This window comes from Carcharodon carcharias, chromosome 7 (assembly GCF_017639515.1).
Source record: "Carcharodon carcharias isolate sCarCar2 chromosome 7, sCarCar2.pri, whole genome shotgun sequence".
NCBI classification, from domain to species: domain Eukaryota; kingdom Metazoa; phylum Chordata; class Chondrichthyes; order Lamniformes; family Lamnidae; genus Carcharodon; species Carcharodon carcharias.
Genome location: NC_054473.1, coordinates 175,754,292 through 175,770,854, shown reverse-complemented (window position 1 = coordinate 175,770,854; position 16,563 = coordinate 175,754,292). Strand labels below are relative to the sequence as shown.

The 16,563-nt window shown below is 40.2% G+C and overlaps 1 protein-coding gene across 1 annotated transcript in view; it reads left to right on the top strand.

Moving 5' to 3' along the window:
• LOC121280079 (dynein light chain roadblock-type 2) overlaps positions 1-15,896 on the top strand; it is a 38,851-nt gene extending 22,955 nt beyond the window's left edge. The window contains exons 5-6 of the mRNA XM_041191706.1: positions 4,831-4,998; positions 15,665-15,896. Coding sequence (XP_041047640.1) covers positions 4,831-4,998; positions 15,665-15,708 — 212 coding nt within the window. The 3' untranslated portion in view covers positions 15,709-15,896. The remainder of the gene's footprint in view (positions 1-4,830; positions 4,999-15,664) is intronic.
• The last annotated feature ends 667 nt before the right edge of the window (positions 15,897-16,563 follow it).

Below are 16,563 nucleotides of genomic sequence, written 5' to 3'. Positions count from 1 at the left end.
CTTACAGCCCCTTGAGCCTGGGGCTGTCGATCAACATGATCATGGTGATCTCAACTACACGTTTCCATGCTCTCTCCATATCCCTTGATGGTGAAGCTTAACAGAACTCTTGCTGAATAAAGTAATCATGATTATTCTGGCTAAATTGAAAATCTCCCATTGCTTATCGTTAACCAGTTGAGTTACTTTGGGAGCAATATGCTAATAAACTGATATTTCATATTGAAGTCGAATGAATTGATAATCGCAGCAACATTAAGGATTGCAACTTGTTCATTTTCCTCGATATTTCCTGCACAACAATCTTTCTATCTAATATTTGAACTGCTTGGCAAACTCCATGCATCTCCGCATAAGGTGCTACTTTTCCGCTCCTTGTAGGGTATCTGTGGCAGGAATTAAGATCAAGATTGTTTGTACATCTCTACAACTCGGTAATTTTTTTTCATGGGGCTGATGGAGAAGGGTGGGAAGCAGAGGAAAGCAAAGATGAAAAGGAAAAATAATTCTTAAATTGAAGTGGGAAAGAAAACTTGTATTAATAAAGTAATTGTTAAGTAGTGAGCATAATTAATTTTCTCTAGGTTAGGCTCTAAAATATAAATCATTGGAGTTTGACAGCCAGTAATTCTCAGGTTTTTTTCGTCATTGGACTGGTAAATCCACGATTTGCACATAAGGGGGAGCCGAAAGTCTTTATCAGCCACTGTTGAGTGTTTTCTTTCCCCCTTCTCTCTGCCTTATCATTTCAGTAATAAGTTGTGCTTGAGTGAAGCTCATTAATGCTGCCTTAGCTATGCTGATTGCACACAATTGGTTGTTTTGGATTCTTTCCCAACCAGCAAGTACCACTACATTTACTTATTGTATATGTGCATATCATTGGTACTCCAGTTAGGGAAAGGTAAAGAGCAAACCGTTGACCTTTACAGATAATGATGCATGTAGGTACATTATGCTATGTGCAAGAGGTAGAGCCAGTGAGATTATTGAGTAGGGGAGCCTCCATAATGTCTCAACATTCAGAAGATTTAAAATATTGTACCAGGCTTAACTGTCGTTTCTGTGCCACATCTACACCACAATGCGCACGCCCTCACCCTCGCACCTGCGCATACACACATTTCTGGCTCTTGTACCATCCCTGACTTCTTGTTCTCAGCTCAAAATGAACTGCAGAACTGCAGTTTATCAACAGCATTACAGTGCACCTTCTGGTCAGCACAACAGGTGAAGAGAAAAAGACAAGTAAAAATTAAAAGCGGAATTATATTTATGCAATGAAAGGTGCTCTCTGGTTTGTTTATACGATTTCTCGTTCACCCCCAGGGCCCCATTGTATTAGTGCAACTAGAAATGATTGGGTGTCTGTGTATGTAACATTGTTTCTGCATACCAGGATAATAGAATGCAAGTCCATGGGCATTGTTTAGTTCACCATATAGTAAGTTTCTGCTCCCAATCTTTCAAGTTTTAGACCCCACACTAAAGTGTCAGGAAGAAATATTAATGTAGATAATGTTATTGGAAATAAAAAAAAAAGAGGTTTAGTCTGTGTGTGTTAATTAGATTAAAGCCAGCTAGCCTGGGTGCTTTGATGTATAGTAGTTTTGAGATGTAAACAGTAAGTTAGAGGACATTTGCATTTTGCTGAATAGAGCATTCAAAGACTAGGGGTAAAATCTTGCACCTAGCTAGGAGACACAAGCATTGTACATAATAAAATTGGTACTATGCAAGGGGTTCAAAGGGCCTGATGATAGAATTAAAATTTACATTCAAAGGGGAAGGCTAGGTGTAATAGAAGGGAGTTTGTGTGCAGGTCAGAGGCATGTAAGATCAAACACTATAAGCCTATAACTGTCTGCTAAGAAACCTCTTTGAATTCGTAAGGTGAAAATGCTCTGTCTGGTGTCTAAGTCTGTTGGTTATTGTTGCCTTAGTGAAGATTAATTTGGGAATTTGTTAAAACTTATGATAGTAGTAATTTGGAGCTTTGTGTATGTGTTTAATTTGTTGTAACTTAATAAATGTTTCATTTAGTTTGATATGAAAACCTCTCGAGAACTGGTGGTCTTATTCCTGAATTTAGCTGCAGCTCAAAACATACCAATTGAAAATATAGTTTATGACGGTTGTTTAATGTTTCCCTCTGGGATTTTAAATAACTCCGTCTTTACAAACTGCTGTGTCAAAACAAAAGCAGCATTCTCCCTATCCAGTGAGGAAAGTAAATGAGAGATGTTCTTATGTACCTCCTGATGTCAGACAAGTATTTTAGCAGCGTGGAGGCAATGGTGGAGAGGTGGTGCAGCAAGTTATCAACATGTATAATGAAACCAGCATATGCACTCACCTTTGGTTAGGGTTGTTTTGATGCTATGGGTGGGGTGGAAAAGGAAATCTCTGATCAAACAAGAAGTTGCCAGCGAGGTGGGTATTGGCCTGTAAGGCAAGAACATAGTTGAAGATGTTTTGGGTAAACTCCCCTTCCTATATTTATAGTCGCCCCCTCAGAGGTGAGAGAGGTTTTCTGGCAGAGGATGTGGTAAAAAGCAGGAGGGTAAGGGGATGACAGTAGTGAGAGTCACAAGGAAGTAGTCAGAGGTGGCCTTGACAGATTGAGACTGGCAGCATGGACACTGTGGAGGTGACGAGGCTGAGTTGTATCCCTGAATGTGGGTATGAATGTGAGAATTTATTTGGAGGAAAGGGTTCAACCATTGGACAGTTTAAATGTTTCATTATTCTAACTTCAAAATCTCATCGCATTTAGAGAGCTCTTAATTTTAATTTTTAAATTTAATAAAAATGTACTGCCAGATACCTGGTTATGTGGCATTTTTATTCTCTCACAACAGATGTCCAGTTTGCAGGGAATAATTTTATGCTCAAATTTTAAAATTTAGAACCTGAAATTTTATGGTAATTTACAGTTTGGGATGGTTTTAAGCCCTGTAATATTTGGGACCATATTCTAAATGGCCTATTTCTTAACATGTATTGTGATCACATGCTACATTAATTGATGCTTTAATAGCTAGTATCCCATGTGCACCCTATGATTTGCTGAATAAATGAGAACTATTGCAATCAAATTTAAGATGATGGTTATACCATTTAAATTGTCCATGATATTAACATAGTATTTCCTATGAGATTGCACATGGAATGATGAAGGCAGCATTTTATTGAAGCTGTAGAATTTATTGAGGCATTTTTACAGATTGCCTGTAAATGGCCTTGAGATTCAGCTAGTAGCAATATTATCTCTTGTCATCCTGAAATTCCCCAACTGAACTAAGCAGGAAAGCTGTTAGAGATAAAGACAGAAACTCTACAACTGCGCAGCAGGCCACTTCACTCCTATGAATTAAATCATTCAGTGAGCTGGGTGTGGCCCAGGCAAAGATTGTCATGAAATGGTAGCCTTATTTTATTCTTATTAGGGATGTGGGTATCACTGGCAAGTCCAGCATTTGTTGCCCATCCCTAATTGCCCTTGAGAACATAATGAACCACTTTTTTTAAGCAGCTGTAGTCCATCTGGTGCACCTACACCTACAGTGCAGTAGGAGAGGGAGTTCCAGCATTTTGACCCAATGACTGAAGGAATAGCGATATAGTTCCAAATCAGATGGTATGGGGCTTGGAGGGGAACTTTCAGGTGGTGGTGTTTCCATGCACCTGCTGCCCTTGTCCTTCTAGGTGGTAGAGGTCGTGGGTTTGGAAGATGCTGTTGAAGGAAGTTTTTCTTTCACCTTTTCAAGTGTTGATTGACTTGTTATGCATTTCCAACACTTTGTTTCTATTTTATTATGGGTATTTGCATTCTCTTTAACTCTGTTATTTTGATAATCACATCCTGTCAGCAGCCTCAAGGTAATTTGAGCAAAGCACCTTAATTTACTGGCACTCTTGCTTTTATTCCATTGTAAAGTGCTTTGTCCAACTATTGAATTTGCAATCTGACAGGATGTGGGCATCACTGGCAAGCCCTGCATTTATTACCCTCAAGAGGGTTACATTGAGCCACTCCTTTCAGCCACTGCTCTCCTTGTGGTGCTTATTATACAATTTGGTACAACTGAGTGACTTGTTAGGCTATTTCAAATGGCAGTTGCATTGCTGTGGGTCAGGAGCCATATATTGGCTAGATTTCCTTACATGAAGGATAGCAGTGAACCAGATGGGTTTTTGTGACACATCTGATAGTTTCATGGTCACCGTTACTGATGCTCGCTTTTTAGCTTGAAGTTTTATCTAATTGACTGAAGTTGAACTCTACAGTTGCCATTGTGAGATTATGCCCGTGCCTCAAGCCTTTGGATTACTAGTTGAGTAACCAGTATGCTACTGTATCCCCATATATGTATATGTGGAGGGGGAGAAATACTGCAGAAGATGCAGCAGCATTTTGTCAGAGCGAAGAGGGTTAGGATCAATGTTGCTTCCCATCATAACTGATTTATTGAAATTTGGTTGACTATAAGCCGTATTGGCACAGATATGGAAGCAGTTTGGGCACAAATAACAAATAAGCAAACGATTGAGATTCACAGTGATCTATGAATGGATTTGGCTGCTGAAGTAAACGATGGAGAAGGGTGGAATTGGCAATTTCAATAAGGAGCTGGTTATGTAGGTTGATATATTGTTAACTGATTACAAGCCCCTTTTTGACTACAAGTTTCCACACTGACTCCACTGTAAATGCTGATGTTACATTTGACAATTTTTTAAAAATCTGTGCAGTCTTTTTTTGGATACAAGCGAAATATGAAATCCATTTAGAAAGCAATCTAATGCTTTTGATGTTTTGATCCGCAGGAATCCCAATAAGGACAACCTTGGATAATTCCACCACAGTGCAGTATGCAGGCCTGTTCCATCAGCTTGCCATGAAGGCCAGAAGCACTGTCCGAGATATTGATCCACAGAATGACTTGACTTTCCTACGGGTCCGATCAAAAAAACATGAAATAATGGTTGCACCAGGTAAAAGCTGTTTGATTGTAGGAGTGAAATAGATTGTTTCCCTGATTGGCGGCAATCCAAATTATTCCAACACAGTCTCTAGGTAGAACCACCAAGGATCAGCAGGTTCGGTGAAGGGGGAATATTTAAAGACCTGAAAGGTGAGGTCAGGTTAGGTACTCAATATGATCCTCCCTATTCTAGTGGGTTTGCAGCCCAGTGGGGGAACCCCCATGGAGCAGCCTGGAAAGTAATTAAAATGCACAAGGAAGTAAGTAACTCAAGGTGTAACTTCACATTTGATAGCCTTTGCATGGCTATCCAGTTTCCCAAGCTGTGTGGAACTTGCCAGAATCAGAGAGTGTGAGAACACAGCAGCAAGTGCTACAGAGTAAAACTGACAGGCTGGGAAGCCTTCAAACAGTGAAACTGAATAGCATAGGTGAGGGGCTGTTGCACACAGCACTTCTACTCAAGACTGTGCTCTGCTTTCCAGCCTCTTGGAAGTCAGTCTTGGACTTCACTCCCTTAATCTGTACTTCCGTGCTTTCAGTGGGACATGGGAGTTGCCTATGCAGCTCTAACCTGTACCTCTGATGAGGAGCAACACCAGCAGCAGCTGCCTTCTCCTGAGCCGCATGCTGCTTCACAGGACAGAGAGGTTGGAAGGTTTGATTTTAACCAAAAGCATATGTGAAAATCACAAAATCCTTGAAGCTACTTATGCATAGGCTGTAATAGATGCCCCACTGTCATTTCTTAAAACTATTTTGAAGTATTTTGTGTCTCTTTATGCTTGGGTATGGTAGCCTAGTGATTATACTATTGGACTAGCAACTCAGTTCAACAGAAGTTGTGAAACTGAATTCAGTGGATCTGGTAATTTGTGCGACTGGAACCAGAAAAAAAATGATTGCAGAAACTGACAAATTGTTGTGAAAACCTAAATGTTCACTTATGTCCTTCAGGGAAGAGAACCTACCAACTCCTCTTCATCTGGCCTACAGGTGACTGCTGCTCCGCGTTCCATGATTGACTCTTAATGCTGTCATCAATAAAGGATAGGCAATAAATATTGTCCGCCAGTGTCAACCAAATCCCAAGAACAAATTTTTAAAAATAAAAAATTCTGTTCCCTTGTTAAGAGTGGGTGATGCGCTCTTGTGCGTCAGCCAAATATCCTTTGTCAGCTGCTTGAATGTGCATGAGGGAACCCTGAAATAACTTGTCTTCCAATTTTCCACTTTTTGGAGAAGTAGAAATCCTGTACTTATTGCTTCCCTCTGGTGAATTCAGCACACCAAATATGCTGTGTGATTAACTCTGCAAAACCATTTCTCACCACTTTGCATCCAGTGTGTTTGCCTGAGACTCCCACACTTGGAATGTCCTGTTACACCAACCATAAAATTCCACAGGCTTAGATAAATTATTATTAATTATAACTAGGCCACAAAATGATGAATGTGAGGGTGTACTGTCAGCCCATATTGATTCTCCCTCCTCCATATGTCTTTGTTTCTACTAATGGGATTTTGCAGATGGTGGCCAAAGAACTATATTCATTGTCCCAGCTTGATTCAAAACAGATGGTGAGTTAGTTTAGTTAGGATAAAACTTTATTGTTACTGGATCATGGAGATAATGTAAAAGTACTTTCAATACACGATAAATCAGTTTGGCAATCAGTAACTTGATTCTTTACATTGCGGCATGCAAATATTAATTTGAAAAAAAAAATGACGGTGGTAGAATTAGCACCAGTATGAAATGTCCAGGAGTAGGTAGTGAAAAGAGCTTCTGCATGCAATTCCTTGATGGTTGACTATAAGCCGTAATGGCACAGATATGGGAGCAGTTTGAGCACAAATGAGAAATGCTCTTGAGAGATCAACAGCAAGGAAGAGACAGAATTAGTTTTCTTTGAGATGTAAGAATCCTCACCAAAACAGAAAATATTTTACTTATTTCCATACATGTATTGCCTCTCACTGTGCCATAAGGTGTTATATTTTGGGTTGAAATTAGTTGGAGGAGCTTAATAGATTTTTCTTGCTAAAAGGCAAGGGTGAACTATTAAAGTTGATTGCCTGTTGTAATGTTCCTGTTATAATGTTCCTCGTTATACCTAATTCATTACAATTTTTCTGTATCTATAATGTGTGCTGTGAGTAACACTAGAATATTCATTAAGCCAAGTGAAAAGATCTGACTCACTCATTATTACTTCAGCACTACACTCGAGTTATTGGACCTTTGATTACTTATGAAATAAACAGTGCATTACAGTTTTCTATTTAGCATGCTCTAGATAAGCTACCACATATCAATTATCAAAATTGACTTTTCTATCTACCATCAAAGAAACTAACAATTTTCACTTTCAGTAATCAGTATTTGGCAGGAAGAATTGAAAAGCAGGATATTATTTGAATGGAGAGAGACTGCAGAACTCAATGGGACAGAGGGATTTGGGTGTCCTGATACATGAATCACAAAAAGTGGTTGCTCAGGTACAGCAAGTGATTAGGAAGGCAAATGGAATGTTGGTGTTTACTGCCGGCTAGATTTATACCCATTGGAGATTAGAAGAATGAGAGGTGATCTTACTGAAACAAATAAGATTCTGAGGGGACTTGACAGGGTGGATGCTGGGAAGATGTTTCCTCTTGTGGCGGAGTCTGAAACTAGGACACAGTTTAAAAGTGCAGGTCTCCCATTTAAGACTGGGATGAGGAGAGATTTTCTTCTCAGAGGGTCATTAATCTGTGGAATTATCTTACCGAGAAAGCATTGGAGACTGGGTCATTGAATATATTTAAGGCTGAGTTAGTTAAGTTTTTGATCAACGGAATCGAGGGGTATGGGGACAGGACAGGAATGTGGAGTTGGGGCTACAATCAGTTCGGCCATGATATTATCGGAGCTGCATGGTCTACTCCTCCAAATGCTTCTGTTCTGTGCACTTAGCAGATTGGTGCTAATGTGGTTTGAGAAAAATTGCGTTTATACCTGCATGATTCAGTGGTGTGTCATACTTTTAATTTATTATTTCAAATTGTGCCCACCATTGTTGACAGAGCTGTAGTAATCAGTGCTACACCTTAGTGTAATGCAGCTCAAATTGTTTTGTATATAACTTTTACTTTGTAAAGATTAAGCATGAAAATTTCACATAGCCGTCACTGTTTTATCAAAATCTCAATGGATAGAGGGGTGCAGATAAAAATGTTTCTTCATGAAAATATAACATAACCAGCTTTTGTAAAAACAACACCAATATATTCCAAGGAGTTTCTGCAGAACAAAAAATAATTTCAAAGGACTTGTCCTTTGGGCAGCTTCTTTTACGCAGGTTTACAGGTTAGTGAATCTCCCTGTAATTAATATTACAGAAATGATGAAATCTGCTAGAAGCTTGAGTTTAATTTGAGTAGGTATTAAATATATTCTGTAAATCATGATACCAATATTGAGGTGCAATGGAAGTGTTGAGTTGTATTGATGTCACTTTGGCTCTGTGCCCAGATAGTGTGGATGGTGACACTGTTAGCATTCTTTCCTTTCTGAAACTGGTGGTGACATCTGGCGTAGTGGTAATGTAGCTGAACTAGTAATCCAGAGACCCAGGCTAATGTTCTGGGGACATGGGTTCAAATCCCACCATGGCAGCTGGTGGAATTTGAATTCAGTTAATAACTCTGGAATATAAAGCTAGTCTCAGTAATGATGACCATGAAACTATCATTGATTGTTGTACAAACCTATCTGGTTCACAAGTGCCCTTTAGGGAAGTAAGTCTGCCATCAGTCTACATTGCCCTCCTGAAATGAATTGATGCCCGCATCCCATCAAAGAATGGAAAGAAAAGTTAAACATGGAAATCTAGAAGTTGTCAGTGATTCTATACTTCTCCACAGGAGATGGAATAAATAGATCAATGTAGCGATGTGAACTTGGACTAATTGCCCACTTCTTATGAATTAAAATTGCCAGAAAGTTTTACAGCTTGTCCGAGGAGGTACATTTTAATGAAGCCAGGATCCTACCAGAAGGAAATGTGCACAAAGACCCAAGTATCAGATTTTTTTTCACATGATTATTTTCCTTTTAGACTTAAAACCACAGGATGAGATTTTTTGTATTTTGTTCACATCCAATTCAAATTTTTTCACGTGCTGGAATTACTTAGAGGATGTGAAGGAGAAAAATGCCTTTTGTACTTGCGGCTCTGATATATACTTTGTACATAACAAGAGTCCAATGCAGAGAACAAAGAGGAGTCAGGCATCATGCCAAGGTCTTGTCAAGAGGAACCTTTATCCATCCCAGAGAGCATATAAGGAGAGGCTGCTCTTTAAGATGTTGTCAAAAGAACTGTGTTTGAGGAGGCTACGTTTCAGTAAAGAGTGAAGTCACTGCCACTCATGATGTCAAAGGAGGGCCTTCAGCTGTGTTGTAAGCCATGTCAGCGGCCACAGTATTCAAATTTTATGCACATGAGTCATTTCAGTTAGACTCCAGCAGCATGTGTAGCATCACCCAAAAGCCTTAACGGGACTGCATTCACAGGTGCCATGTTCCAAAGGACTTAAGACCATAAGACATGGGATCAGAAATGGGCCATTCGGCCCATTGTTTCTGCTCCGCCGTTCAATGCGATCATGGCTGATCTGATAATCCTCAACTCCACTTTCCTGCCTTTTCCCGGTAATCCTTGATTCCCTTACTGATTAAAAATTTGTCTATCTCAGTCTTGAATATACTTGACGACCCAGCCTCTACGGCCCTCTGTGGTAAAGAATTCCACAGATTGACTACCCTTTGAAAGAAGAAATTCTTCCTCATCTCTGGTTTAAGTAGGTGCCTCCTTACCCTGAGATTATGCCCTTTGGTCCTAGACTCTCCCACAAGGGGAAGCAATCCCTTAGCGTCTAACCTGTCAAGCCCCTTAAGAATCTTGTGTTTCAACAAGGTTGTGTCTCATTCTTCTAAACACCAATGAGTACAGACCCAACCTACTCAACCTCTTCTCATAAGAAAATCCCTCCATCCCTGGGATCAACCTAGTGAACCTTCTCTGGACTGCCTCTAATGCCAGTATATCTTTCCTCAAATAAGGGGACCAAAACTGTTCACAGTATTCTAGGTGTGCCCTGACCAGTGCCCTGTATAACTTTAGCAAGACTTCTATATTTTTATACTCCATTCCCTTTGAAATAAAGGCCAACATTACATTTGCCTTCCACATTACCTGCTGAACTTGTATGCTAGCTTTTTGGGATTCATGCCTGAGGACCCCCAAATCTCTCTCTGCTGCAGCTTTCTTCAGTCTTGCTCCATTTAAATAATGTTCAGCTCCTCTATTCTTCCTGCCAAAGTGCATAACCTCACACTTTCCCACATTATATTCCATCTGCCACGCTGTTTCTCAACTTTGAGATCTTCCCAGCACAGCCAAGATGAGGTCTATTGCATTTCATAGTATTACTGACTTTCCCAAAGCATTTGGGAACCCATTTCCCATTGAAGGCACCAAATGATATACCTGTTACTTACACAAACAGAAATGGAACTTGTTCATTAAATGTGATCCTTTGTGATGCCCAACTGTGTATTCTGAACGTCAGTACAAATCACTGAGGAAGTGTTCAAGATGTCTTCATCCTCCATCACTGAGACTTGAATCATGCCCTCAGATTGTGTTGAGTGTCTGAATAGGGTTTCGGCAACAAGAGCTAACTGCTGCAACTGTGGTTGGTGACACCCTAATCACAAAACCAATAGTGAAGCACAGGGAAGATACAGTTGTGCCTATGCCAAGAGGTGGAGTAGACAATGTGGGTGCTGAAATCAAGCTTCTGTCACCAAAAGGTCAGAGGGGCACTGCACGTCTTTGCCCTTTGGAAGGACTGATCCTTAACCAGGCAGATAGGATTTCATCATAAATGGATGACACTGTTGCTGGGGCTGTGCTTCATGGACCACTCAAGGAAGCAAGGCTGCAATGAGTGAGATTATCAGAGAGTAGCTATTTGTAGTCTGGCTCATTTGGACAATGAGTGTGATAGGAAGGCATGTTTAAAAATAAAATGGCAAGATTGAAAGTGGAACAGAGAGCTTGTATTTGAGTAACAAATATTCATTGCTAGACTTGCTAGTAGTTCTTGCTAATCTTTACTTAAACATTGAGGTACTGAGTGCAAGACTTTAAATACAAATTGAGTTAACTAGGCATTTCATACTTGTAAACCATTGTAACCTTAAAATAGTTGATAAAATTTGAACTTTAAAATGGCTTCAGATTAAGAGTGAATTATAGCAGCAACCAGTAAATTATACTCATAAATCTCAAATAGCAGGCCAACAGTTAAGAATAATAAACATCAAAAAAATCTTGCTTGCATCCATGCCTGAAGGTCACTGTGACAAATTTAACTAAAAATGGGAAACTCGGCAAGATGTGGCACCCTATTGCCTCCTGAGTGGTGTCAAGCTTCTTGAGTATTGTTAGAGCTGCACTGAAGTTACGCACCGCAGAATTCCTAGTCTCTGACCTGCTCTTGTAGCCATGTATATATATTGTCAGTCCAGTTCAGTTTCTGGTCAATGTTAATCCCCAGGATGTTGATAGTGGGGCAATTCAGCGAGGGTAGTGCCATTGAATGTCAAGGGCCACTGTTTAGATTCTCTCTTGTTGGAGATGGCCATTGCCTGGCACTTGTGTGGCATGAATGTTATTTGCCACTTGTCAGCCCAAGCTTGGATATTGTCCAAGTCCTGCTGCATTTGGACATGGACTGCTTCTGTATCTGAGGAGTCGTGAATGGTGCTAGACATTGTGAAATCATCAATGAATATCCCCACTTCTGACCTTATGAATCAAGTGAGGCAATTAAAACAGCTGAAGATGGCTGGACCTCTGACCCTTCCCTGAGCAACTCCTGCAGTGATGTCCTTGAACTGAAATGATTGACCTCCAACAACCACAACCATCTTCCTTTGTGCTAGATGTGGCTCCAACCAGGGGAGCGTTTTCTCCCTGATACCCATTGACTCCAGGTTCACTAGAGCTTCTTGATGCCACACTCGGTCAAATGCTTCCTTGATGGCAACACAGTCACTTTCATCTCACCTGACCCCTCTTGTGGCAAGGGCATAACCCCTGTATCTTTTCTGTTGACCATCATTAGGCAAGCTCTGAGTTGGATGTTCTGCTCAAGGGCGGCATTGTGAGGCATTGCATCCATTAGAAGTTCAACTGCTGGCTTGTAGGCCAACAAGTTGGGAGGGGGATATAATGGACCTCATAGATAATGCAGCTATACCTGATGTATGCTCCTCAAATGCTTGTATAAGTACATAGCTAAGGCAACTTAATTTTTCTCCAACGTGCGCAAATTTGATTTAAGATGGGTCTGATCAATAAGGGCCAGCTAATCATTAATGGCCTTTATAGAAAAGGAGAACAGAGTGCACATGGTCAGATTATTTAGGGCCAGTTGATCATCATATTCTGGGCCTTTATGGCCAATTAATTATAAAGTCTAATCCCAAAGTGCATCATGTCTTGTCGCCTGGAGGCAAGAGTGTCTTGCATGTCATGCATCTCAGTCCACCAATAATTAAGTCCTTCTTTTCCAACTCTCTACCAACATGGGATTGATGTTTTCCCAGTCTTATTGGTGATCAAGACACATCTATAACAATTAGAGGTTCCTTCACACCTGAAAGATCAGGCTCATCCACCACATTTCCTTCTGCAGCATCCCCTCATCGGCTGCCGGTGAAAGGACACTAATTTGTGCATCTCACAGAGCCAGGGGTTCCAGGAGGAGGAGATATGGTGGGCTGAGGTCTATCACAGCCAAGCATCATCCACAATCGTCCCTAGCCCCATATCAGCACCCTGAAGGTGTAATGTGGGTGGAGGAGTGATGATGTCACTTTGTCTGCCCTCCCATCTAGGGTGCACCCTGTCCTCTTCCTCTGGTTGCCATCTGCGCTCTTTCTCTTTTCTCCTGGCTCACTTAGCATGTCAACCTCCTCTGCAACCCCTGCCTCAACACCACCTCCAGGTCCCACGTCAACATTGACAGCTGTCGATTCACCACCATCTGCAGCCTGTACATCCAAAGATAGCTGTTCGCTTGTGGAAAGGAAGAAACTAAGATTTACAAAAGTGGAGAGTGTTCATCTGGCATGTTACAGGAGCTCATGTGTTGTCTGTGCACACTCATCATTTTTACCTTTTCACACCTTACAGCCAACAAACATGTTTTAAACTTGCAGTTGACCAATCTACCTCCCTCCAATGTCTGCTGGGCACTAAGTAACAACCAGCTGTCTGGCCCTTTCTTCAAGCTGGTTAACAACACCAGTACTGCACATGGGCCACTCACAGGTGTTATAAGATGTTTTACTCTGCAGAGATGGAAAATAAATAAAAAACAAAGTGCTGAAAAAACTCAGGTCTGGCAGCATCTGTGGAGAGAGAAAGAGTTAATGTTTTAAATCTAATATGACTTTTTCGATTCCAAAGAAGAGTCATATTGGACTTAAAACGCTAGCTCTGTTTCTCTCTCCACAAATGCTGTCAGCCCTGCTGAGTTTTTCTAGCATTTGTTTTTATTTCAGATTTCTAGCGTCTGCAGCATTTTGCTTTTATTCATGGAAAATAAATTTAGTTTGTGCTCAATTTTTAGTAAGACACAGACTACTTGGGTGCTTTGGAGAGGGGGTATAATTTACAATTTCACACCTCAAATCTGTGGAAACAAATCAAAGATCTTACCAAGCACTTGACGAGGCCCACCTCTAAAAGCAATTGAATTTTACAACCAATTGACTTTAGATTGAACTCTGACCACCCCACTCTCAAACAAGCTGTTCACTATTCATTGCAGCAGTAACATTTTAATAAATCTTAATTTTAAAATTTCAATTAACAGTACTGGGTGATCACGTCAAATCATTCAGTTTTTTCTGACGTTGCTTGGTGTTCCATGGCAAGGTGCATTTAGCATTCAGACCTTGGACCACTTTTTTTTTTATTCATTCACAGGTTATGGGCTTTACTGCCTGAGCCAGCATTTATTGCCCATCCCTAGCCGCCCTTGAGGAAGGTGGTGGTGATATGGTCTTCCATGCCGACATGCTAACTTTTCATGGTGCCCAACACTACTTGTTCACCAGAAGCCTCCTACAATGTGCCTCCACTTCACTAAAGTTGTAATACCTCCTCTTCTCATCTATCTTTTGCATTACCTCTTTTCTTTCCTTAAGTGAGTAATTGACTTTTTTAAAGTTAACTATTTGCACACTTTTTTGAAAAATTATTAATTTTACTATGCTCACCTTTTTGCAAACTGAACATTTCATTCTCCCATTTTAATAAGTTTTTAAAATTTTCTTCAATTAAAATATGTTTAAAAGGCTATGTAAACAATTCAGGCCTCTTGATAGTCCTGAATCTGTGGACATGTCTTCAATTTGAGGGCATGTCTTATCCTCCTGTCTGAGATTTTGTGGCCATGTCTTGTGTTGACCACCCCATGTGATCTCACACTTACCAGCTCTTTAAGGAGCATTTCAGCTCCTTGGGAGGGGATGCAAAGCACCCCCCCCCCCCCCCCACCAACCCGGCACCAAGTTTTTGCCAAGAGGGCAAGAATTTTCTTTGAGGTGAGAGGTGAGTCTGCCATTGACAGTAAAAACCTGGGCCAATAATTTTAATGACAAAAAGCTACTTGATTTCTTATATATGGGAAAGCTCTTAACATAACCCAGCATGAATTCATCTCTTTATTAAAACATTGACAATTGCACAAGATTCAACATGATGGTAGTGGTTGCATCTGTATTTACAATTCATTTGAACAACTGTGTACGTGATTTCATTTTTGTTATCACCAGTGAATCTCCTGTGAAGTTGCTCTGCAATGGTCAGACATTGAATCACTTTATAAATAGGGCTCTGAAAGTAATTCATCTCATAATTTCCATGAAAGATTCCGTTTTCCCCACATCCTGCAAGGTTTCACTCTTCCCCTCATACTAAAATGAGTTTTTACATTTTAAAATAAAACATGGATACCTGAGATTGGCAGCAAAAATCAACAGGGTTTGGGCAGAATCATAAACTGCAAAGGCAGTTTTTAAACAGGCAGCTGGTACTCCAGTTTGCAGCTTGAAATCTTTCTTCCTGGTACCTGTCCAGATTGACAGTGTTTCAATTTAACATGTGGAATTGCTGTGCTCTTGGTCTGCTTTTGTTCTAACAGCAATTGTCATAAATGGAGACTAGCCGTATCTGCACCTGGTGTCCTTAATGCACAATGACATTCATACAGGACGGTTAATAATTGTGACGCAAAATAACCTCCAGTTGGTTAAGGCAAAAATCTATGGTTCAGATGAACAGTGAATGTCTGATATCATATAATGAGTTCCGTGAAGATCTCCATAGCTTTGCATCTGCAAATAGAACGGTCCTCAAACACGTTTTTCAAACTGGAAGCAAAATCTAATTTGCAGTGACAAGTAATCTGAGATGTTGCAGTTTAATCTGTTTTAACTTTTAAGTATGAACTGTTGAGCATTTAAAATGTGTAAAATATTGTGGTTGTGGATTTGTACAGCTGGCAAAAGCCTTTCTATAATCTTCTACTTTTTGTTTTCTTTACAGATAAAGAATATCTTCTAATTGTTATCCAGAATCCGAGTGAATAAACCCAGAGCACGTATCCAAAAAGCATCAAGAAATATTCAGACTATGAGTATAACCTTAAATAAGTAAACTTGTGACAGTATGAGGGACCACCAGGCATGGTTATGAATCACACTTATTCTTAAATAATTTTGATTCATGTTTTTTTCTAAAACACTTGAAAAAATAAATGGCAATGTTGTATAACTCATATTTGTTTACCTTATTTGTGCCATCATTATTTCTGCAGCGAATTTGATCACAGATATGGCCCTCTTATCTGTGGCATCCTCTTATCTGCAACCTCTGTTCCTTTATTTCTAATTTGAATTCTGAAAGATGTAGGATTTTTTTTTCCAAAGTAATTTTAATGCCAGAGGATAAGTGCAAATTAGAATTGAGAAGATGGTTTACAGTCTGAAGCTATGGTGCTTATATGCAGACATCAAAACCTCAGTCATTGAAATGAAAGTAAAATGGGTTCACTAATTAGCATGGCAACAGATGTGTTTTTTAATTGCCAGATAAATTAAATTGTTTCAAATTGACTTATGTGCCATTCCTTAACTGAGGGAGGCCACACTCGGTCAAATGCTGTCCTGATGATAAGGGCAGCTACTCTCACTTCACCTCGGAAGTTCAGCTCTTTTGTCCATGTTTGAACCAAGGCTATAATGAGGTCAGGAGCTGAGTGGCCCTGCGGAACCCAAACTGGGCATCAGTGAGCAGATGAAAACTCCCTGCCGATGTTGCTTTTATGACGGGGCAGATGGTGTGTGCCAGGAGGACCAAATCCATGAGGGAAACTTGATTGTGCTGTCACAATGGTTTTGCAATTTGTATTTATTGAGATGCATGCACTGCGTTCAGAAGTAATA